The 25,821-nt window shown below is 40.0% G+C and overlaps 3 protein-coding genes across 3 annotated transcripts; 2 read left to right on the top strand and 1 right to left on the bottom strand.

Moving 5' to 3' along the window:
- Positions 1-484: 484 nt before the first annotated feature.
- Positions 485-9,742, top strand: LOC102713190 (E4 SUMO-protein ligase PIAL2-like). The gene is made up of 16 exons (XM_006655759.3): positions 485-765; positions 935-1,007; positions 2,793-2,858; positions 3,303-3,368; positions 3,508-3,590; positions 4,027-4,078; positions 4,261-4,326; positions 5,127-5,194; positions 5,273-5,321; positions 5,414-5,498; positions 5,579-5,677; positions 5,833-5,884; positions 6,297-6,348; positions 6,432-6,548; positions 6,620-7,471; positions 8,830-9,742. The coding sequence occupies exons 1-16, from the start codon at positions 572-574 to the stop codon at positions 9,442-9,444; spliced, it is 2,589 nt and encodes an 862-aa protein (XP_006655822.1). The 5' UTR covers positions 485-571; the 3' UTR covers positions 9,445-9,742.
- A 1,670-nt stretch (positions 9,743-11,412) lies between these two features.
- LOC102708346 (proline iminopeptidase) lies at positions 11,413-15,692 on the top strand. The gene is made up of 10 exons (XM_006656614.3): positions 11,413-11,734; positions 12,375-12,511; positions 12,603-12,776; positions 13,377-13,613; positions 13,699-13,799; positions 13,891-13,963; positions 14,093-14,161; positions 14,256-14,363; positions 14,794-14,919; positions 15,333-15,692. The coding sequence occupies exons 1-10, from the start codon at positions 11,428-11,430 to the stop codon at positions 15,525-15,527; spliced, it is 1,527 nt and encodes a 508-aa protein (XP_006656677.2). The 5' UTR covers positions 11,413-11,427; the 3' UTR covers positions 15,528-15,692.
- A 1,362-nt stretch (positions 15,693-17,054) lies between these two features.
- Positions 17,055-25,751, bottom strand: LOC102708067 (subtilisin-like protease SBT6.1). Its single transcript, XM_015838872.2, has 10 exons — positions 25,059-25,751; positions 24,441-24,569; positions 23,910-24,062; positions 23,427-23,543; positions 22,741-22,925; positions 21,782-22,045; positions 20,496-21,579; positions 18,803-19,315; positions 17,791-17,851; positions 17,055-17,701 (listed from the first exon to the last, which is right to left on the bottom strand). Exons 1-10 carry the CDS (start codon positions 25,608-25,610, stop codon positions 17,601-17,603), a joined length of 3,159 nt encoding a protein of 1,052 aa, XP_015694358.2. The 5' UTR covers positions 25,611-25,751; the 3' UTR covers positions 17,055-17,600.
- Positions 25,752-25,821: the final 70 nt, after the last annotated feature.

Below are 25,821 nucleotides of genomic sequence, written 5' to 3'. Positions count from 1 at the left end.
GTCTGGAAGGGGAAGCCAAGTTCATGGGCTACTGTATCCTGCTACCCGGAAGTTTTTCCTGCTCATATAAATAAGGGGCTGTTTAGTTTCTAAAATTTTTGCCCAAAATCATCATATTAAATTTTTGACACCTAAATAAAATATTAAATATAGATAAAACGAAAAACTAATTGCACAATTATGTGAGGAATCGTGGGACGAATCTTTTGAGCTTAGTTAGTACGTGATTAACCATAATCGCTATAGTAACCCACATACGCTAATGACGGATTAATTAGGCTCAAAAAATCCGTCTAGCAGGCCAGCCGTGAAATTCGTTTTTTTCGTTCGTGTCAAAAAAAAAAAACCTTCCAACATCCCCTAACCACCCCTTAAATAAATACAATTTTTACCCTAGAATGGTAAAAGAAATTACATTACTTTTCGTCTTCCCCGCAGCAGCTACGAGAGCGAAAGCGAAATCGTTCACAAAAAGCAACTGCGCCACCGACCCTCTCGCCGCCCCGCCCCGCCCCGCCCCACCAGCGGCCGCCGCCTCCGGCCCTCCGCCCTCTCGAATCGCGCGCGGCCCATGGCGAGCGCGTCGCCGCTTCCCCCCACGCCGCCGGCGCAGCCGCAGGGCAAGGAGCAGCAGCAGCAGAAGGCGGTGGCGATGAACGCGCTCCGCCTGCTGGCGATCGGGGACCGACTCAGGTCGCACTTCCGCGGCGGCGCGACCGTCCTCGAGCCGGCCGACCTCGCGCACCTCGTCTACGCCTTCGCTAGGTGAGCCCCCCTCGCCCTCGCCCTCAGTCCCCCCCGCCTCGCGGATCCTAGGGGTTTCCGGCATTGCCCGCCCCCGGCTTCGGTTGGCACCTCCTTCGTTATTGCTAGGGTTTATGGGCACGGTCGAAGCTATTTCGACGCGTTACCTCTTTGCGTTTTGCGCTTGCAGAGGGATCGATTTCGCTCTTTCTAGCGGTGATGTTCCTATCGTGGCCAGTGATATACCCGGCATTCTGAAAAAGGTAATTTTCTCCCCTACGAACAATTTCGCTCTTGTTTTTAGTTCATTCGTCTTAATTTGGTGCGCTTTCTCATCCAAGTATTGGAGTAATCCAAGTAGTGGAGCAACGGGACGTGGTAATTGACTGCTGATAACTAATTACTTGCACAGAATTGCTATTCTTAGTAATGATTAACGATTTGAATTCATTATTGAAGCAATTAATTGTTGGCTTTGGCCCAAGATTAAATGGCACACTCACACAAGTAGCAACTCACGCGATGACACACACGCACGAGTGGCAAATTTCGGTGGACACACGCAATGTATTTCCGGCGACGAACACTGGCGGTGAAGCACGTATAGCTATACACACACTTGCAGATGGCTGAAATAAGGATGCACACAAGCTTTGACGACGAACGTCTTTCCTTTTTTTTTTTTTAACTCAGCTTGTAACTTAGTACGTGACCTTCTATAACCCAGCCGACAAACCACTGAGCTAACAACTTTGGCCGTGTCATACGCACACGTAGCGCGTAGTCGCATGAACCAAGCTACTGGCCAAGCGTCTCATGCAACACATGCATGGATTCACTAGCACTGACTAACTAACTAGCTAATTAATTGATCCATGCATGCAGCCACTACCTGTAGACAAACTCAACGCGAACCCATCATGTTTTCAGCTATTACATGCATGCTCCCACTAACACACGTCTAACACATGACGTCATCACTCTTACTAATTAGCTATTAAACATTAAATAATCTTATGCAACAAGAATAATTCTAACAATGGAGTATACTAGCGTTTACAAACTATAACAAGTGGAATGTAGGTTCTACCTTCCATTTTAGCATAATGATCATTATGCCCATGGCCCAATAATGTACATAGTAAAATGACATATCAATAAAAAGAGCACACTGGAATTTATTGACGCATGGGAGGTTGGTAGGATTATTCTAGAATCAGCATACTATTTCTTTCAATTTGTCACTGCATCTGCAGTGCGGGGAACATTTTGTAGCACATATTTTAAATATTGACACGCACGAAAATATGAAGAGAGTCTAACTTGGCATGGCAAGAGGGACACCACATTTTTCCTTTAAGCAGTACTACAACGGGGCAAGCTCTTATTTTCGTTAAACATAATGCACAAGTTCTTATGAGGGTCAGAGGGTCTCATTTCCTATGTTTCTAAGAAGCCTTTGTGATTTTCTTATTTATATGATTCTTTTGTACTTTAATGATGAAGGTATCCTACTATTGATGAGATAGCCTTCAAAAGAATTAATAAGCCATATTAATAGTTAAATACTTATGTTGCCGCTGTTCACAAAAATATGGCAATTATTTATATCCTTGTGTTACTTTAAACATGCACCACCTGATTCCCAGCTCTCGCTTTCCTGCCGCATGATTTACCTTGCTACACTATCCAGTACCTGTGAAATCTGTGATGCCAGTGTTTCCCCTCCAAGGCACTACTATTTTATTTGAGAGTGCCATCTGCCTAGCATAACATCCCCCTGTACTTTGCTTCATAAATTAGAATTGGTTGCCTGTCTCCTTAACTGCTAATGACCTTTGAAGTAGGCTGTAGGACTCAACTGTTTCTGTACTTTTCCATCTTTGTGTTGTGAGGCAATGAACAAATTGTTAGTGTAATTACCACATTTGACTTTAAACTATGTTTTCTGCCTTTTTTGTACAAATATGGCTAATTTTTTTTAGTGAAGTCAGTTATGCCAATTCTGTTGTGTGTTATTGATCTGAAGTATAACGTTTATTTACCAGGTATATCTGATAGGAAAAGATCAACTTCTGCAATCTTCTGTTATGGTACTAATGATATCATGCAAGGTAGGTTGCTTCTTCTCAGTCATAGATGAGCTAGGGTACACAAGCCGCTTTGAGCAAAAACCCAGTTATTTTGATCCATTTTTTAATCTCAATTCACTGAGGTCGATTTATTTCCAACCCAAACATACACTTACAGAGAAGACTTTTTTGATGCCTTCATACATAGCAACAGATCATTTTGTTTCAACCCAAATTTTCTCTGGTACCACCTTAAGTGTGTACAACAATAACAACTGTAGCTGTTAGTCCTACCCATCAATGTATTTATTTAGCTTCCAAGTGTATAATCACATTTTTTTGAGATGTTTCAAGCGAGTTAAAAGAGTTTTATGTATGATCATATTATATGCCCAAGCTGCACAATTTGCATTTTTGACCTGATATCTCCCAACATAATATCTTTCCGAAAAAATAAAATATTAACATGTGCTTGCTGCTTTGCAGAATGCTTGTTCTCAAAACTGGTTTCAACCCACAGATTGTACTGATATTCTCAGAATGGCTAATGAGGTGTGTGTGAAATGTTTTCTCCTTACTATTATGTTGATTCTTTTTATGAGAAATTCCCTATTTTTTGTTCATGCTTATTATGGTAGCGGTGTGGCCTTAAGATATTAGCCTACTTATTATATTGTTTGTTATTATGAAGCTCTCTGGCAACTTCTGCACGCCAGCCAGCAAGCCAGATAATGAAAGCACTGTGATCCAAATTATGTCAACAATAATTCCAAGGTTGTGACCATCTCTCTCACACTTGTGCACAAACCTTTTTCTTTAAAAATTGCGTTATAAAGTTCTTGTTTGGATTTAAAATCTTGATTTTATATCCAAAATCAAGATTTGTAAATTCAAGGTGACATGTGAAGTTCTATTGTTCAAGGTGATATGTCATTCTTCAATAATTGTTTCTTTATTCAGAATGTGAATAGACTTAAGAAATAAATTGAGAAAAATGGACTTCAGTATTTGAATGCGAAATCGAAATACCTTTTTAAAGTGAAAGTAGTATATTGCAAAATTTTGAAAGTACTAATTGAAAGCTATATGCTGCTATCTCAGTTATTTAGTTTAATATTAAAAAGTCTAAAGTATTTTAGTCTGCCTGTGTTCAATATTTAAATTTTCAGTTGAAATAAGGTGATCCTTACGTTTCTCTAAATTTCTGTAGGTACTATCCTCAATTGAAGTTTGAACGTCTAGTCACTTCGCTGGAAGCAAAGGTAGGTAGCCTCATGAATTGAAGATACTAAGTTTTACAATTTTATCTGATATCTTTTGTCTACACCAGTTTTGTGAATTCTTACATCCTTATATGTGAAGACATATAACTGATGATCCTCAAACACTAAAGGTTTTTTAGGAATGGAGCCCTAATTTTGATGTATCTGTCCATATTCTACAGGCTGGATATGATGTTTTAATGGCCGACTTTTTCATTCATAAGAATGTGCCTCGAGAGGAAAAGATTGTGAGTAACAATGCAGTGTAATATTAATTTTATGCATGCTGTGGTAGTTTTTTGTTGTCAAAAGTTCAACTCACAGGTTGAGTTTTTTTAACCATGAACCATCATCGCGAAGTGCAACCCCATAGGTGTTTGTACACAATGGTGAACCCAGAACAAAAATTATCGTGGGTCCTATACATGTCATAACATATAAAATATTCTTATTTTTGACTAATAATACGATTAATATAGACTAAAACAACTAAGTATTAGAATTCTACCCGGGGTCCTGTGACCCTGGGTAGGATTACGTAGGAGCGCCACTGTTTGTACAATGTTTTACTTTGCATGATATTATGCACCATCCAAGTTCTTTTATGCATCTGCAAGCGGCATTGGTGCGGAACCACTATTTATTTAACAAGCTAGTTTTATAGGTTATATTCATCTCTTCTAAAGTAGATCATGCTTATAACTCTACTATCCATCGCAGTGCTTGAAAATCTTTTGAAACGAAATAGATCAAATAAGCTGTAGAACCCTTTTTGTGAAGCCAAAGTATTTTTAAGTATCTATTGAAATCTTCCTTTAGTTTTAACTGTCATCTGAACCCACTAGTTGCTCATTTACTGGTATGGTCATCTTGTAACATCCCAGATCTACATGCATTTGTGTTTATTAGTGTAAGTGATTAGCTGTGAATGGACTATAATGGCAAAATGGCAGGAGCTTATGACTATTATCATTCTGGTACTTCTGTATTTTGTATGTATTATGATGTTATATAGAGTCAACTTTACTGATATTCTTATGTTTTGCAGAATCTAATTGTTGTGCAAAAGGAAGACCTAGATGCCTCATCATGTATTGCAAACCCACCACATGTGAGGTACATTTCATCATTATTATTTTTACTTTGATGCCTGCAAATGTTAAACTGAAAAACAAGATTGCATTTTTGTTTCAGCTTTTTAGTCAATGGAAAAGGCGTGGACAAGAGGACTAATGTTTCAATGGTCAGTTTTGAGTTGGACACCAAGTCTTCAACAATTTGTTAAACTTCAATTGCCTTAAAACCTAGATTAATGCCTTTCAAATAATTTTGTAGGAAACAGGACCCCTGTTCCCAACTGATATTACCAGGTTGCTCAAATACGGGGCAAACATCATCCAAGCTATAGGATATTTTAATGGTATGCATTGCCATGGTGTGCTATCTGTTTACTTCTATTTCAGTTGTTGAATATTATAAGCCAACAGCCTTTTGTTTCAGCTAACTATATCATAGCTGTTGCATTCCTGAACAAATTGGAGTCTTTTGACGCTCCAAACCTCAATGATTATGCCCAACCAGTCACTGCTGATCCCCCTGGTAAGTGAAGTTTATTTTAATCTGTATTGCATGCTATGCTTTCACAAATTCTTGATTATGTAAATTAAATTTATTTTGATCATGTAATGCATGTCAGCTATTCTATTATGCGAATTGAATTTTTTCATAGTGCTGTTTCTTTTATTTTTTGGTAGATTCTGATATACTTGAAGGACCATCTAGAGTTTCCCTGAAGTGCCCCATAAGGTAATGCATTGCACTTGTCATGAAATACAATTTGGTGCATGCTATGTTTCAACTTTTCCATGTTGATGAAACTTGGGCACCTTTAAACTTTTGTATGCTTTCACAAGTTCCCCATAAGGCCTGACCTGTGTTCTTGCATGGATATGGTCAAACAACATAGTAAGAAACTATTCTTTTTTAGTACCTAGTTTGCCAAAATATTCTTCTGTATATAGGTGGTGATGTAAAAGTTGCAAAGGTTAATTAAATAACGTGGCAGTAGTGAATTGGGCTGTTTAAGAGTCTAGATTGATGGCAATTAAGTCAAATTTAATAACTTAAAAACTTCTATCATGTATTTGAATGAAAAATGCTAGTCCACTGCCTTCTGATTCTGTCCTAAAAGATATTTATTTGCCATCTTTTGTTGCAGTTTTAGGCGCATAAAAACTCCCATCAAAGGATGCCTATGCAAACACTATCAGGTATGGTTTTATCATTTTGTTTGTATTTATGGGTTGAGCCTATTTCTTTCAACAAAAGTAATAACAGAGGATGCGTTGTTTAGTGTTTTGATTATGATAATTACATGGAGATGAACTTGAGGAAGCCGACTTGGCGCTGTCCATGTTGTAATACTCCTTCAAACTTCACTGACCTACGGATTGATCAAAAGATGGCCAAGGTTAGTTAATGTACATGTACATATACGTTATCTCATTATGTGCATGTGACCAATCTCCATTTTTCTGTCAGATTCTGCAAGAGACTGGAGAAGATACTATTGATGTCCTTGTGTTCGCTGATGGATCTTGGAAAGCCGTTTCAACTCATGATGAGAGATCAGATAAACATTCCAGTGATGTTATTCAGCAGAGTGGAGATACTATGGACACTGATGCGACTCCTGATGATGTCATAGATCTGATAAATGAAGATGATGGTGGTGATGCGGCAATGAGTTTTGCCTCGGCTTCAGAAGATGTGAAGCCTCTCTTGAACTATCAGGATCTATCCGTGGCAGACTATCTTTCAGATTTGCCCATGAACACAGTTTCCCAGGCAGAAGATGTACATGCAGGCGGTGGAAACAATGAACGTGGCAATGTCACTTCAACTTCTGGCCAAAATTCATCATTGCCTTCTACTGGTGGTCTGGGCTCTAGTTCATTTGGGACTTTGGAGTCTATTCTGCCTCATAACATTCTTCACCCTGTTATCACAGATGCAGTCTCTCCTTCTCTTGATACCTCTAATTCTGTAGTTCCGAGGCAGAATGTACCTCAAGGAACACATTCTGATGTTGTGCGGTTGCAACCACGAATAGATCCATTGCTTGGATTAGAAATTGCAAGACCTCCTATACCCAGGAATGTCAGGAGGGATCCTATAGGAGTTCAGGCTCTGCCAGTACAACCACAGAGAGTACGACCAAATATCTACAATTGTCCACCTCCTTTCCCACAATCCAGTCCAGCTTCTTCAGCATATCAAGCACATCATGTGACAAACTCAGATACTGTCATCACTGCTATAAACTCTGGTGTTGGATCACTATCAAGGACTCCAGATGCCACATCGTTATTGCAACGACAGTTGACACAGCAGGTAAAAATCTTTTCAAGCCACTATATATCATGGTCTTTTTGCCAACATAGGATAGCATTGGTTTATCTTTGAAAAGAGTTCATGTTACATGGCACTATCAAATTTAACCAGCCCTGCAATCACAGTAGATTCATCTGATTACTTTTACTTTTCTGTAATACTAATGATAAGACATCTTGAGCCTCAGAGTCCATACTGGTATGATAAAGTGATTGGAAGGTTGAAAATTGTTAAATTTGGTCCCTGGGCTACTCCATTTCAAAATTTAAGTTCCATTGTCTTGCCAACTTACTTCCAAAATATATGTACAGATGAACTATGCAATGTAAATTAAAATATGAAAAACATACCTTCCTCAGTTTGAAAAATTGTATACACGATTACATGTGGCCAGTTAGCCATCTACATATACATGTGCTCTAGGGATGCAATTATTTAAAAAGATCTTGCAAAAACTGTAGTACCATACACTTGGTTACACATATCTACCCATTCACCCCTGACTCCTCTTAAAAGAGTAAATATCTGTGTGTTCTCTCACCTTCATCTATGATGCTACCGTTGACTTTTTGCTCTAGTTTTGAGGTATTTGAGTTTGTCAGATAACATGGTAATCTTATCTTCTCTTTCACTTGGTTCCATACCCGTTTTATGCTTTCTCCATCCAAAGTAAACCTTATACTTGAATAGGAGCGAATATTTATGAGGTGCTTGAATTACTTCATCTTCATTACTCATTTTATACTAGCTTTCTGCATGCATGTATATTGCAAATACAAGTATTTAGTATGTGAGGGTACCTGCCTTGGTAATTGTTTGTTAACCAGAGAAGCTGGTCCATGGCCTAAAAGATGGTTTTTAGTGGAATATTAGGTACTGTTGACTGCTACCTCAGGGCGCTAGCCAGCTGTAGTTTATTGTACAATACAAATCAACACTCCCTCTGTTCATATTGTAAGTCACTTTGGGTATGTCTTAAGTCAAACTTCAAGTTTGACCAAGTTTTTAGAAAAATGTAGCAATATTTCCAACACAAAATAAATAAATTATAAAAATATATTGAATGGTGGATTTAATAGAACTAAATTGGCATTGTTGATGCTGTCACATTTTTCCAACTTTGTCAAACTTACATGGGTTTGACTTGGGACAAACACAAAGCGACTTATAGTATGAAATGGAGGAACTTGGTCAAATTTAAGTAGGTTTGACTTGGGATAAACGCAAAGTGACTTATAGTATGAAATAGAGGTAGTAGATTATAATCAATAGAGAAACAATTCATGATACTCAATTACTCATTTGAGTTTTTTTTTCATCTCAACAAGCAGTTTACAGAATCACTTATTTGTTGACAGGACATGCGCAACACACAAAACTATCATCAAGCAATCATTGGCATTACTGCTCCTCAAAATTTCATGAGACCGCCGCCAGGAGGCCTATTCCAGTCTATAGGTGCCAATGCACTTGGAGTTTCCCCTGCACAACAGTCCCATCACATTGATCGGCTATTAGCGAACAATCTATTGAATCAGCTTGGACAAGCTGCAGTGGTTCAAGCTTCCACAACCCCTCCACAAGTCTTGCCAACCCAGCCAGGCAGCACAAGTACAATCAGCTCGCAGATCCGTACTCATTTCCTTCCTGCACAACGCAGCCAAGCAATGAGACCAACACAAGCAGCGCCTCGGCCTACAATTTCTCAGGCACCATCTCGCCTTCAGCCTCCCTTTTCGCCAGCTGCTGCTCGGCCCCTGAGTACACCTCCCCCAATCGGAACTTCCGATGATCTTCCAGAGCTTCCTGTGGATGAAAGCTGGCGCCCCTCAGGGCAGATGAGAGGGAGCCTGACTGGTGAAGCTTACAGCGTAGCAATTGGACGCTACACCCCCAACGTGAACATTGCTGGTCAGCAGACAAATGTGGTGACAAGTCAGGCTCGGCCAGCTGGTCCGGATGCGCGCAGGTAACGATGGTCAGGCAACTCTGGAACGGTATTGCTCATCAAGGAGATTTTGTTGTTGATGAGCAGGCAACTACAGTAGATATCTCTCTCCCTAGTTACGTTAGGTTGTTGTTAATCTGTTAACTAGTTAGGAGGTTGGGACAATCGTAGTGTGAGCGCTATGCTCACCTGCAAGGCTGCAGCCCTATTTTTGTAGCAGTTTCTGTGCCGCTTAACTTGCAAGTTAGTACGACCTGACGACATGGGCTGTACATGGAACAAATGCTAATTATGTAGTAATGTATTGCAGGCTCTTGCAGCTATCGCATGCTCTTGTCTGATTTGATCATCTCTTTACTGGAGTGTGCCCTTCCTTTATCCAGTGGGACTCTGAGAGTCAATGGAATGGGTTGATTCATCGCCATTTCATCAGCACTAATTGTCACTGTCTGCTTAGCAACCAAAATTTATTTTTATACCTTAGTTTTATAGTCGAATTTTGGGATTTTCATTGTAAAAGGTATTGGTTTTAAACTGACAATACATAGATATAATTAAATGTTTTACTGAAATTATTTTTGGTTTTCCACGGCTTATGAGTTGCACATCAAAGTATGGGCAAAACATAGCAGTGGATTAGCGCATGATCGGTTAAATCCCAATAATAAAAAACTTAACAAATCGAATAATATAATTCATATAAAGTATTTTTTATATAATTTTTTAATATAAGCCGTTTAAAAGTGTGAAAACGACAAGAAGTTATGAACAGGTGTAGCGAGGTCGTCGCCTGCTGAGTCTTGACTTTTCACTGTCAATGCAATGCGCGTGCGCCTCTACCATGTAGCTACGGTTGCTGGCTGATTGGATAGCATAGCTTGTTCAGTGGGCTCGCGAGGAGAGAAAAAAAATAGCAAATTATTAGCTAGCCATAAATATACACCCAGTTGAGAGAAAAGTGGATTTATATTTATGTTCCTAGCTTTATAAATTCATAGTGATTACCATAAAAAAGCCTGAAAACAATTTTAAAATTATACTTAAAGCATCCCTAACAACTCTTCTATCTCATCCTCTATCCTCTATCCTAAAAATAGAAGATGGAGGATAAAAATATAGTTCCAATAGAACATCTATCACATTCTTTATTTTTTTTATTATATACTCTATATTTAGATATTCTCTGGAGGATGTCATATATGGATGATCTGCTGGAGTACAAAGACCGTGTTCGGCAGTTGGTAGAGGGTGGGTTAGTTATCCGACGTGGAAAACGTAGTAATAGATTAGTACATAATTAATTAATTATTAATTACTAAAAATATAAAATAGATTAATATGATTTTTTAAAACAATTTCTATAGAAAATTTTCACAAAAAGTACACCGTTTAGCAGTTCGGGAAGCATGCGCGCGGAAAACGAGGTATATTAGATAACTAGCCCGGTGTCCCGAATACATCTGTATTATTTGTAAAAAAACGGTGAAATTTGAATAAACCTTGCTAAAAATATATCTTAGTTTGTTTTAATTTTTGAGAAAAACATGGTTGGTTCACTGAGTGGTTGACTAATGCAAACATGCTTGGTAAGATTACTGTGCAATGAGCCAACGACTCTCTCATTACTACATTTATTACTAAATAAGCTATCATAGTATGCAACTATATTTATTTAAAATAACATATTTTCTAAATATTATTGGCCGAAAGTAGCATCTTAAAAATCATTTTTGGTATCCATCTATTAGAACATACGGAGTGTGGTGTGGTTATACTGGAAATTTAAAAATAGTTTTTATGGAAGCAAATATTATATCTATCCACTATCTTAAAAAAATGTTATCACTTTGGATAATACAGAAGGAGAAAAAAGAAAATGATACTGGTCAGTTTGGCACATTGGCGACCTGTACAGCGCTGCCGTGCATCGGCATCAGGCGGCGTGCGCATTCGCGTCGCCGTTCGATTCGTGGGCGGAGATATAAAACGCTGAGAACGCGGGGCCCACATGGCAGTGGCAGCCCGCCTCTCCGCCTTTCCCACCGCCGCCGCCACTGCCGCCGCGCTGCGCCCAGCCTTCGTCGGCGTCCCCCGCGCCGCGTCGTCCCGCCGCCGGCGGATCCCCCTACCCGGGTGGCCGGCCGCGGCCATGTCGTCGTTGGCGCCGCCGCAGCAGCACAAGGCCGGGGCGTGGTACGCGGTGCCCGACCTCAGCCTCCGCGACCACCGGTTCGCCGTCCCGCTCGACCACTCCTCCCCCTCCCCCTCCCCGTCCGCCCCCACCATCACCGTCTTCGCCCGCGAGGTCGTCGCCGGTGAGTCGCGCCTCTCCACGGACCGCGCAATGTGCGCGTTGCAGCTGCCGCGCTGGGGGATTGGATTGGATTAGCTCATACAGTCATACTGCGGTACATACACCGGGGGATCGATCCCTGGGTTTGGGAGGGCAGGATAGCTATAGGATATAAGCGAATACCGAGCATCAATTTAAGTTCTGCGTATTTGTTGCGATCGCTAATCAGACTGAGGGATGATTTCTTATCGTCATATCGACCAAATACATATTTGCTGGATTCAGATAGTGTGATATATACTACATTTAGCTTGTCAAGTAGAAACATATGCTTAATATTGCCTTCTGCACTAACTAACCCATCAATTACGAGTTTGCAATTACTAAGTGTTAGTGCATCAAAAGAGCTTGCTTACTGAACTGCACAAAGCAATGCATAATGTTTTTATCGTAGAAATGTTGTGGAAAGTGTATGGAAAAATCAACATTTTGCTGATGAAGTCAATGGATGATGGAGAAGAGGTTAAGCTGGTGTGATGTATCCACCAATGTAGACTGGTTGTAGTACCCGTCAGTTTCGTGTTGGGGGAACTTAATTTATCACTTGAGACCTTGCATGATCTCTAATATTCAGGAAACTTATGTTAAGCCTATCCTTACAGCCGGAAAAGAAGATTTGCCTCTGCCTTATTTGTTGTTTCTACAAGGCGGGCCTGGATTTGAGAGCCCCCGTCCTACTGAAGCAAGTGGATGGATAAAGAAAGCATGTGAAGAACACCGTGTTGTGTTGCTCGATCAGGTATAATCCAATATATTTGGTGGATGATGTGTTCTCTTCTTCTTTGTTCCTGTTTTGCCCCTTCTTGTGTTGACATAATTTGTATTTGCAGCGAGGGACAGGACTGTCAACACCATTGACAACATCATCACTTTCCCAAATAACATCTGCAACAGAACAGGTGGAGTACTTGAAGCATTTCAGGGCAGATAGCATAGTTAGGGATGCAGAATTTATTCGTCTGCGTCTTGTGCCAGATGCCAAGCCTTGGACAGTTTTAGGACAAGTATGATATCTAACTTATTTGATAGTGATGCATATCTTGGATCAATGTTATCATATTAATTCTTAATCAAGCATCTACATTTCTAATAAAATTAAGAACCAGTTCATGTTTATCTGTCGAATAAAGTTTCTAGTACTTGCACCACTACATGGATCACTAAAAATAAAGACCGAGCTTTGAAGTTTGTCATCCTCCATTGGCAAGTTACACTTGCTTAAGAGCTTATGCTTTCCTCATTTTCAATAATATGGTTGCTTTTCTGTTGTTATACATATTAAATTGGACATTAGCTCATTAGCTTGTTCACAGTTCAGAACGAACCTGCAACTCCTAGCAAGAGCAAAGACCTAACCAACTTTGTGTTGGCCCATTGGGAGCAACAGTGTCCTACAGTCCCCCCCCCCCCCCCCCCCCCCCCCCTCCCCCAAACTTTAGAGGATCTTACGTGGCTTCATTTGCATATCTTTGCTGGCGATATAACAGAGAAAGTGGAAAAAAAGGCTTCAGCATATTTTATGTTCAACTACTTGTTTCTCTTTTATTTGATGATGGTAATCTCGCAACATATTAATTCACTATCTACTTTTTCTTCCATCACAGAGTTATGGCGGATTTTGTGCTGTTACCTATTTGAGTTTTGCTCCAGAAGGCCTGAAATCTGTTCTTTTGACTGGGGGGCTTCCACCTCTAGGAAGTGCCTGCACTGCAGATACTGTGTACAGGGCCTGTTTCAAACAAGTTCAACAGCAAAATGAGAAGTATTATGCAAGATATCCTCAAGATATACAAGTCATTCATGAGGTTGTAAGATATTTGAATGAATCTGAAGGTGGAGGAGTAAGTCTTCTTAAGTGAATATTTTTGCGTTTCTTTCATATACAAATTTGGAAACTTGTATCTTGAGCATCATTTGTGCTTTCAGGTTTCTCTCCCATCAGGTGGTAGGTTAACTCCCAAGATGTTGCAGTGCCTTGGATTATCTGGTTTGGGTTCTGGTGGAGGATTTGAAAGGCTGCATTATCTGTAAGAAATACCTTTGATTTTCCCATTCATGATTTGAAACACAAGCACAATTTATCCAATTTTGAATATCTTTTTCCTTTGTCCGGGACAGGTTTGAGAGGGTGTGGGACCCTATATTAGTCCCTGGCGCAAAAAAGACTATAAGTTATTACTTCCTGAAAGAGGTAAAGTGTCCATCACCACACATAAATTGTTAATCTGATTTTCAGATCTTGGCATATTCCTAGTAAAGAAAAGTTAGTGTTTGCACTTCAGAGATTCCAATTGGTAACCTAACATTAAATATTTTGCAGTTTGAAATGTGGTTAGGTTTTGATCAAAATCCACTTTATGCTCTCTTGCACGAGTCTATCTACTGTCAGGTACCTTTGGAGCCTCAGATGTTGGTCTCGTAACATCAGAGCAGTATATAGATTAGAAATAATTGTTTATGCCTTCTATTATTGATGGATTCAGGGTTCTCCATCAAAATGGTCAGCTCACAAGATTGGCAGTGAATGCGAAAGTTTATTTGATCCTATTAAGGCTATAAAAGAAGGCAAGCCTATGTATTTTACTGGAGAGGTACGCAGTATGTAAGATCTTTTAGTGGAAGTATCAATTCATTACAGTCAAATGTTTCTTGCTAAATGAAATCTGCTAGTGAAATGTACATTTGCAGGCTATTTCGAATTAATTAATGGCCTAACTACTAAGGTTTACATATTGGGGAAGTTTCAATTGTCAGATGAAACTTCGTCCTGGGTTTAAGAAATTAAAAGACTTTATATGAAGTTTTTCCAACATTAACTCTGGTTGACAGTGAGTGCACCACCACCTTTGGACATCTTGCATACCTTTTGGGTAAATCATGTGAAAAGAAGTCAGCAGTGTCAAGTCGTTTTCCTTTAATTGACTCTACCTATAGTAGCTTCCAAGTTCTCTTTTGAGATGTCATCGCTTCTCAGAAGATTTTATACAGATTTCTAACATGCATTCATTTCTCAACACACAGATGGTATTTCCATGTATTTTTGATGAGATTCATGCCTTGCGACCCTTCAAGGAGGCTGCCCATATGTTAGCTCACAAAGAGGACTGGCCTCCACTGTACGATGTTAATGTGCTGAACAACAATAAGGTTCGCCTCTTGCTGACTACTGTGAACTATATACAGCAGATAAACTAGTATGTTTTGTACATCTACTTCCTTGGTATAGCAAGAAAACATCATCATTAATTCGTTACTATCCTCTACCAAGGAATCAAGGCTAGTTTCAAGGGAGTTCAGCTCAAACCGAACACATTTGATCTCCCCATCCACCTCCACATCCATCTGGATTTAAATCTTACAACTAGCACGTTGCTCTCCCTTGCTGCCCTTTTATTCGTCAGTGCATGCACGACGTTTCCTGGCCTTCTTTTTACTAAAACGACATCATATTTGCATGATTGCATCTCCAGCTTCTTAAAATCACAGGGCTTTACTAGGATCCACCGTGAAGAACAACACTTTCCATTAGCTGAGTAGATTTTACTTGATAAATTATGCAGGTCCCGGTGGCTGCCGCTGTCTACTACGAGGACATGTACGTCAACTTCAACATCGCCAAGGAGACGGCCTCCCAGATAGCGGGCATCCGGCTCTGGATTACCAACGAGTACATGCACTCGGGCATCCGCGACGGCGGCTCGCACGTCTTCGACCACTTGATGGGTCTTCTCAACGGCAAGAAGCCTCTGTTTTAGCTGCCTAATTTGGAGTAGCGAGAGTAAAACAATTAGATATTACGCAATAAAATAAGAAAACTGGCAATTCTTCGAAAAGATATCAGAGCTGACTTTCTTCCGGTAATACTGATAATAAAATCAACATGTTAAATTGTGGTTTTTTTTACTCTTTCTATTTTGTGTTTCATATTATAAGTTACTTTGGGGTTGAGTTTGTCTTTAAGTGAAACCTTTTAAGTTTGACGTTTATAAAAAAAATTCTAATATCAACAATACTAAATTAGTTTTAATAAATCTAGTGTTAAATATATTTTATAGCATACTTATTTTGTGTTAAAAATACTTTTATAAACTTAGTCAAAATTATTCCAGATTGATTTAGAATAAACCCAAATAAATCTAGAATATAAAATAAAGGGAGTACTGTTCTGCGAAGCCACGAAGACACCGGTTCAACCAGTCAATCGAAATGAAACATTCCAGTTGTAAATAGGAAAAAGGCTACACTGTTCGCGACAATGCACAAGATAACTCTAGAATAGGTGATATAGAATGCACCTTGTCTAAATTTCCCCCATAAATAATTGCTAAAATGTGCACAAATGTTACTAATGTTATGGTTAGCGGGTCTTAAATGGGTCTATCAGCATATCTACGTGGCCTTAACATTACAATGTTATTAGCAACTGAGATGCTTAGTGGCCCGTAAAGGGAATATTTGTAGACCTCAACGGGCCGAATATTACAATAGGTGGGCCTTAAATTGGTCGATCGTTTAACTAGACCGTTTAACGGGCTACGGTGTGTTTTTCGCATATGAATTTGGGTCTTCCAATAGAAACTTTGATCAGCCTCCGCTAATTATTACTCGCTTCGTTTATAATCATAAGACTTCCTAATTTTTCCTCATTTTTCGTCTGATAAATATCTGCATCAATATATATATTTTGTATAGATGCCTAAATTTATTAGCATATAAATAAATTTAGATAACATCAGAAAGTCTTAATGCGAAAATTAACACATGCATTATATATGTGTCTAGATTTATTAGCATATAAATAAATTTAGATAAAATTAGAAGGTCTTAATGTGAAAATTAACATATGCATCAATATATATATTTTATATGTGTCTAGATTTATTAGCATATAAATAAATTTAGATAAAATTAGAAATTCTTAATGCGGAAAGGAGGAAATAGTACTATTCCTCAAAACACCCCGTGCTAAAGGACTATCGGCAACCTTCCATAGAGTGGTTATGGTTATCCATTTCATAGTGGTTATAGTTATTCGCCAGGCTAGATGAGCCGTAAGCAATAATACGACGGCTGAAAATACTACGGGGTTTTTCTTGGATGATAGCACAAATTTAATGTAGAATATGTGCACGAATGCACGACGATGGCTGATGATCATTAGCTAAATTATCAGGAAAAGAAAACAAATTAAATAGCGTAACCCAAACGTTAAACAAGAAATGCCAAGAGCATATACTGTTCGACAGGCAACATCTGAAGAAAAAAAAAGCTTGAATAATATGTAATCTGACAGATACGCTCATTAGCCTATTCCTCTTGCATACTTACAACAAGCTCAAGCTAACGGAGCCACAGAGACGCTCATTACCCCTTCACTTTCAGACATGGAGAGTAAAGGAGGTGCCGAAGAATAAAATCGTTAGCTCTAGCCTCTTCCTAAAGGGAATTAGCTCTTAGTGATCGTGCGACAAAAACTAACATATTATTACATTGGCAAAATTTTTGAATAACTACAGACAACTTCACGGCAATCCATCATCTCAAAGTTGAAGTCGAATCACCTTTCCGTGTAGCTGCTGACCATCTCAATCAGCTCTCCTTGCTCAGGAAAAAATGCGAGCCATGTGCCTCTAGTCACGGTGCAAAAGTGTGTCTCGAGAGGCCTCCCATTGCGAGCTGAAAACATGACCATGATTCCGCTAGAACTCAAGCTCAACTGTGTCTCTCTCTGTGTTAGTGTGGTAGATGGAGTTCCCAATTATATTCCCATGGCGATTGCTGTGCAGGTGCCAAAACTCTTAATTCATCCTGGCCCCAACAGTGTCATGTTAGACCATACGGTCCATACTTGACAATCTAGCAGCCGTTGACCCTTTCTTTCGTCGACGGCGCTTTTGTTGCACTCTGCAGCTGAGGTACAACATAAGGCCTGCATATCGATGAAAGGAATAAGGTCAGAAATTATATACCTCGGCATATCCTGTAATTGCAGTAGCCAATCAAGTATTTGTTACTTACAAGCAGTGGCAGCAAAGCAAGGTACCATCCATTGGCTTGCCACTAGCACTCCAATGTCAATCTGCAAATAATTGAATGATTAGTGTAAATCCGAGAGTATCTCCTAACAAAACCTATTACCTCATTAAATGCTGAACTTCCCCCTCTACTCCTATGTTCTAGAGAAATAAAATTAAACTTCCTCATTACATATCCTGATTTATACTCCCTCCTTTCCAAATATAGCTACATTTAGATTCAAGTTTTGCCCCAAATAGCGACCTAGGATATGAAAAGATGACTTTTACCCTATTACTCCCCATACTACCCCTAGTTGCCCCTATTACTTCACTAGCCCTCAGGACCCCCCCATGCGTACTATCCGGAATCCCATCAAACCCCTATGCATTAATAAGGGGTATTTTAGACATTTTAATCTGATTCTTAATTTCCCAAAACCGTACAAGGTAGTATATTTTTGTATAGGAGTACATAGATAACATTATTGTGTTTACATAGGCTTCCCACGTTCAGTAGTCTGGTTTTCCAGTCTTAAACTCCCAAACACGTGGTTTTCAGGGTACTTCAAATTGACCCATTTAACAAAACTAGCAACAGTTTTCTCCTTGAAGATTCAAACGTCATAAATGGCAATGGGATGCAAGAATTTCAAATATGGTGAATCCAGTTTTGTACAACAGCAGATCATTTAGACTTAAATACCCTACAGCTTCTATGTAGTCTCAATCAAATACGGTAGTTGCAGGCTGGACCAAAGGCATATTTGGTGGCTGCTCAGTGCTCACAACATTTGGTCGGGAAACCATGAGAACTCTATTATATTGTTCTTCAATTTCTAGAATAATCATATTTAGAATGATGCATGCAAAATATGCTAACCCCACTATTATTAAGTGTATCCACCAGTCAAAAACGAATTGCTTGATTAGGTGTAATATGCTAACTTAACAAATGTCTGCTAGCATATTATTGTTAAAGTTAGCCCCTACAAAGGGAGGGCAAGACAGGATACCTCTTCATGACTGAGAAAACCAAAATAGTCCATTCTTCTGTCAAATTTAGCAACTATTGGTGTTGCAATATTTCTTTGCAAGCCAGCTTCATCTTGTGTGCTGTCAGAAGTTACTATTGTAATGTTGGGAATAGTAGAAGAGTCACTTTTCTGATACTCTGGCAACTTTCTTGTTGCGCCAGTTGGGTGGATACCATAACCTTTCGTTCCCCAAACCTCAAATCGGGAATCCTGGTGACAGATCAATTCCTTGTCAACAACTGTTGAATATGTTGAGAAGTTCACATCTGGTCTACGTGACAGTTGATGGATGCTCTCAAAAACCGGAGATTTTAACTGAGCTGATTCTGAGAAAAGAACAGGATCTTTGATTCTATTGCCAGTGAACTCCACAATTTTTCTCAAAAGCCAATAGCAGTTTGTTACCATGTGACTACTGTCAAGGCAATTTGAATCTCCATAGACTGCAATCCGACCTTTGCCTGCTTCCATCATTCCAAGAACAGAAGAGAGCTGCCAAGTGGAAGCAAATAAGTCTTACCAATACACACATCAAAACAAATGGTAAAATATATGTTGTGAAGTAAGGGCTATGGTAAAATGATGCAATCAAAATAAATATCAAATTATTATCTACCAGTAGAATGAACTGGACAGAATGCTCATCAGTATCCTCCTTTGAGGTCTGGGATGATGTTCACAACTTCCACAGAAACCAAGAGGAGGAGAGTTGATATGAACGATGACAGGAGATGGGGGATTTATGGTGGCTTCAGCATACACCATGTTCTTCATGGCAAAAACAATTTCGATCTGTGGCAAGCTGATCTGGGAGGCAAGAGCTCCATCCAAAGTGAAGTTCTTTATGTGGCTTGCAGAGAAAGGACGTTGTCTCACCACGGATAATCTCTCCAGGAACGGTTGGCTGCACCAGCAAACTTGCCACCTCTGTTACAGGCAAAATGAGGACTGCCATCGCCTATTTTTAACTTGTGACTATGTGACTCGGGTCTGGGCGATGGTTAGGGGATGGGTGGTAGTGGATTTCCAGCTTAATGAAATTTGGTCGGTCTGATTCTTCAGCCGACCCGGCAAAAGTATCCTCCTTTTACTAAATTTGACTTGGTATCTATGTCCATCAGAAAAAGGACAGTTCACTAGTTCAGAGTATAGGCATGAGAAAATTCTGAGCATAAAAGGACCCAAACTTCACAACTGAAAAGTTATGTATTTGCCCTAATTGTAGCTTTCGATGCATTAGACATCATAAATGGAAGTTATTTTTAGAAACAACTGATTTAAGTATATCAAAGAATCTAACAATTGCAACTAATTTGGCCAACAAAGTCTTGTCTGAAAGTTCAAGAGACTATTATTGCAAGTTCAGCATGACCACATCCATTGGTTAGCTCAGAACCTGATACTCCTGAAAAAACTGCCTACCAATTATAAACCATGTGCACAGACTAGGAGGCACTGAAGCAAGGCACCAAGACTAGGGAACCGTTAAGGAGAAATGACCAGACATGCCTCTAGCAAATTGCATACTACAACAACTCAACGGTTCAACCTATCAGGCATCATTAGGTTAGAGGTCAAGTAGAAACATTGCAATGGCTACACCATCATTTTGAAATGGCGCGTTCCAAGAAAAATAAACAAAAATGTGAAAAGGTAGGCAAAAGATACCAACCTTGCTTTTCTCTGGGGTGTTTTGTGTATCTGCGATTCTTGAGTTGTCCTGTGCAATTTTAGAGTTGTCCTGGAGTTGAAAACTATGCAAATAACCTCCTGCTGGGAATTGCACTATATCAGTTCCAGAAGCATAGTGGGTCTGCTCACCATTGATTGAGAAGTCACCACTTAGTACTTTGTCCCCAAAAGCAATGCCAAATGGTGCCAAAAGTTCATTAAGTGCAGGAACATTTGCACCCCCAGTAATTGGAGTCCACCAACTGCGGGTGTTTTCATCAAAGAATGTCATCTTAACCATTGTGTCGACATGATACCACTCAGCAAAAACAGCAACACCAAGCCCTTTCTGTACAACATCATCCTTAAGTTTCTGAATCTCCTCATTGAAGTACTCATCCTCAAGATCAACCATAAGCAGTGTCCCATAGTTGCTAGCATCAAAGCAGGTAAGTGGTGAACCAAGGGTTTCAATGTAGTATCCTGCATCTCTCAGCATGTTGAACAATATATGAAAATTTGTGTGCAAGTGATCACCATGCCAGTCAAGGATATCATTATGCACATTAAGTGAATCTCTTGGAACAAAACCAGACGGGTATTTGATGTTATGAAATTGATCCCACAATATTCTTCTGGATCTAACAGGTGTTGGCACTACCTTGACCTTCAGGTAAAGGACACACGAGCTACTTCGTGGACTGCTTTCCCCATGAGCTGCTGGGCTGTAGATTGACAATGTAACATTGCCACTAATTATGCCTGAAAACTGATATCCTTCGTCTTTAACTTGTAAATGCAGAGCAAGGTAACCTGTCCAAGGCCATATGACATCTGAGTAGGTGAAGTGAACACTAAGAAGATTGCCAACATCCTCAGAAGGTTGCCATACAGGTGGATCCTTAACATAACCAATCACCCCCATCCCGTTCAGAATTGTAGCATTGAAGACTACTGGCATAGCTCCAGCATACAGAGGTTGGCGACAAAAAGGCCAGAAATACGGACAATCAGTGAAGTCAAGCATGTTAGGGAAGATGCTTGCACGCGGTTGGTAATTTTTCAAGATTTCATATGATTGCCAGCTGGAAAAATATGAAACAAATAAATAAGTATCTCTTTGAGCAAACAATAAAGAAAGTCAAGACAGTTTTATAATATATACTGCCTCTAAATTCTGAAAGGACAAACCCTGCTGTTTGGAAAGAATGAGATATAAGAAGTTTGAATATCTAACAAATCATAGGCATATTAAAAGGTCTACATATAAAGGGACAAGAAACTTACAGGTCAATCTTGCCAGCACCCTGCTCATACATGTTTGGTCCTGAAAGCCTAGAAGCACCCTCTACAAGGGCCTGTTTCATTGTAGCAGGGTTAAGGATGGATTTCCGACGGTCCTCTGGTATAACACTAACAAGCAAGCATACTACACCAGCAACCACTGGGCTTGCAACACTGGTGCCTGAAAGGGTTTTACAACCTGTGCTGATCTTTGAACCCATTATATCACGACTATACGCAACAACATCAGGTTTTACACGGCCATACCTGCAAAATTGAAACCACAGCTTATAAGCAAGCTAGTTCAAAGATGTGTGAAGCTGGCACAAGACTACAAGAGAAGATGGTACTATGGCATTGTACAAGATTACCATTGCTACCCCCCCCCCCCCCCCCAAACCACTCCCACCCCCCAACACACCTACAACACAAAAAAAATGCCTCACCATGGCAAGTATCTACCACTGATATTAATTAATGACTAGAAGTTCATGGGACAGGAAACTGTTTCTCCCCATAAAGTTTAATATCCCAATCAATCTAATTTCCAACAACAAAATTATCAAAAATGATTTACAACATACTTGAGAGAAATTCCTGTAAAAAATCATTTATGTGGTACCAATATCGGCAAGACATAATTCTACTTGAACTGCTATTATGTGATTAAAAAGAATCAGCATATGACTTTCTTCTGTGTGCACTTCATGTGGCAAATTTGATAAGCACAAACTTGGCAATGACCTTTATCAACATAATACATAAGAATATATCGAATGAGTAATCCAAACTCCATCACTTTTTTTAAGATGCCACTACACTAGCTTACAGGTTTTATATACTCTCTATTATGTTCTAACAAAATGGTGCTGAACTTTAGCTTTTCAAGCCTACATACTCCAGATATGGGAAAAACAACAGTAAGTGAAAGACTAAGAAAATAGGTAAGTTGAACAATGTACCCATGAGGAAGCTCCCAGGTAGTCATGCCTCGAGAGGAAAATGAAGCAATATGGTTATTGTAATCAATACCACCAACACCAATGACGTCGCTCTGATCAGCTGGGTTATTTAGCGTGCCATAAAGAGGGCCATCATTTCCAATAGCTGATACCATAATAATGTTATTTGCTGTGAGCTCCCAAACCTACAAAATAATTAAGAACATTACAGATTTTCACTAGATATTTATATATGCATCCTGGAATTTAATTTTAGTACTTAGACAGCAGGAAAAGATGTACATTGCTTCTCAAACTGATTTACTTTTTACTCGGTAATAGAAATTTAGGTTAAGATGAGCTTAATCACAAAATAATTAAACAAATTATGAATGTGTTTTCTTTGGTTTTTCACGCTATATTACATTTCACTTTTTTATTTCCTGTGAGTTTTATTTTATTATTGACCACCATGTGGCAACAAACACAAGAAATCTGTTATTCTCTCTTATGTGCCCATCAACTCTGAAGGCCACTTATCAGATAAAACCACCTTGATAAATCTGTGTAATGGTAGTGGATTGAGGGTGGGAGACAAGGTTGTAAGTTGCAAAGTGTAACAGCTTCTAGTTTTAAACAAAAACAAACTCTATTGCAGTACAAGGTGGAACACGGGGGAAATGAAGAAAGTTATCCTCCTGCTCTACCTTTTCCACAAAGGGGAGATCCAGATAATCAGGTCCACCAATACTCAAATTCAGTACATCCATACCAGTTGCAATTGCATAATTGAATGCATCCAAGAACCACGATGTGTAGGATATCTGCACTGAGAACAAGATGAAATTCTCAAAATCTTACCAGCAGTGCCTTCTAACAACAGTTTGATGTATATGCTTTCCAACAGGTAAGTAAAAATTGGCTGCAGAAAACACATCATGGATAGAAGGTACCTAAGAGATCTTAAACTGTATTATGCTCATATAGAAAGAATAAAACATATATAAGAATCTTTTAGACCGCCTACGCATCTAAATTGTATGTTTTAAAAAGTTACAGATGAAAATCCATAATTTTCGGCAACACTTATTCCATTTTCAATAGCAAAGGTTAAAAAATGGATTAAATTTGATAGGTTAAGAAAATCTAGTTTATGTGACTCATACATCATGTATAGCAGCCGTGCATACCTGAGCATCTGTGAACACTCGAAATGCATATATCTCAGTGTCAGGTGCAAATCCAGGGCATTCTGCATCTTGACCAGCAATAACTCCTGCTACAAATGTACCGTGTCCAAGGTTATCATTTAGTGTGTCTTCGTTTGTCCAATTAGTGCGTTCCTACAAAAAATAATCTCTTAAGTAGTGTTTCCACCTTGATGGGGATAACAAATCTCCAGGAGGCAAGGAGAGGAAACATTTAGAAAAGCAATACATGTTCATCATCTTGTTCTTGCCTTGCAATACTAGCTAACCTGCGCATGCTGCTCCAATTTCTTTTACCGTGAGGACAAAAATTTATCATGGAACAATAGCTATACTTTTAAAGAATCCCAATTAATTCAACATCTGACACCAGGAAAAAAACACCACAAAGAATCTGTAATGATATATGATGCATGTACCCTTTTTCCTCCCAACTAATGTTCTTTTTCCTTTTTATGCATGTGTCTTTGAACATAATCACAGGAAGTAATATTTACTAGCATCATATTTTACCTTAATATTACGGAAGTGCGGGTGGTCTGCTCGAATACCAGTGTCAAAAATGGCCATCTTGACTTTCCTACCAGTGAAGCCTATTCCCCATAGTCGTTCGGCTCCAAAAAGAGATGTTACTTGTGATCTCTGTGGAAGGACACATGTTATTGAATTGTCATGCTAAAACATGACAACAAACATACAGCCTCATGATTTCACAAAATATGGACAGAAATGTTGGCATGGGTGTATATGTTGTGCCATCATGTTCTATAGAAGTGTCTTGGCATCTTGTATCAGCTGGGTAGAATCATGCTACCATGAAAATGCTCTAATTTTAAGCAGTGTCAGATTATACACTAAGACACTACACAGTACATTAATACCTCAGAGTAATACATGGAATACCTTCGCCTGGATACCAATGTTTTTTTTTCAGTTTCCAACAAATTGGCCAACAAAACATATACTGTGATCTTCAATTCAATTCACATATTTATCTCTTCTAGTTCTCAGAGATAGACATAAAGATCTTTACACACTCTGGTTCAATTGCATGTTATCATTATTGGCATGAAAATCGATAGAAATGACCATTTAGAGACGCTTCTACTCTGGATAGCAGCAACCGTGTACCTGCATGAGAAGCTTGCGCCTCCAACCAGAAGACGAAGAGTTACTATCTAGGCCGCATCCGACCTCATTATCTTCCCCTCCCTCCCCCTCCTCCTCGAATGACATGGCCGTGAACAGCTTCCCCTTCCGCGGCGGCCGATCCGTCGACAGGACGCCCCTGGAGTAGCTGGCATCAGCGTGCACGTCCCGGACGCGGCCGAGCGCCCTGACGGCGTCGACGACAGCGGCCCGGTACGCGTCGCGGATCTCGAGCACGGCGAAGTCGGTGGGGAACGCGGCGGCCGGGTTCCGCCGCTCCACCCACCGCCACGACGCGGCGGGGGGCGGCTGCGCGGCCCCGCGGAGGCCGTCCTCCAGGTAATCCCGGTGCTTGCCGGCGTGCCGGTACTCGACGAACCGCACCACGTACTTCGCCGAGGGCGGGTCTAGGGTTCCTCCTCCCCCTCCGCCACCACCGCCGCCGGTGGACGGGGAGTCGGACGGTAGGATGGGGAGGGCGAGGAAGAGGAAGGGGACAAACGCCACGTAGGCGAGCCGCCTCTCCAGCGCCATTCGAGATCAACCCGGCGGCGGCGCGGCGCGGCGGAGATCGGCCGCCCCGCCTGTTGGCTCGCCGGAAACGCGCTAGAGAGAGAACGCGTAATTAACTCCACTAGTCGAGTCGAGTGTTACGGTGAGAAAATCGCGGTTACTCTCTCTCTCTCTCACTCGCCAGTGGGGTCGCCGATTCTTACCACACAGTTCATCATCCATTTAGTTCCAA

This window comes from Oryza brachyantha, chromosome 6 (genome assembly GCF_000231095.2).
Source record: "Oryza brachyantha chromosome 6, ObraRS2, whole genome shotgun sequence".
NCBI lineage: Eukaryota > Viridiplantae > Streptophyta > Magnoliopsida > Poales > Poaceae > Oryza > Oryza brachyantha.
Note: the sequence above shows the minus strand (reverse complement) of the source record. Positions and strands in the feature narration are given on the sequence as shown.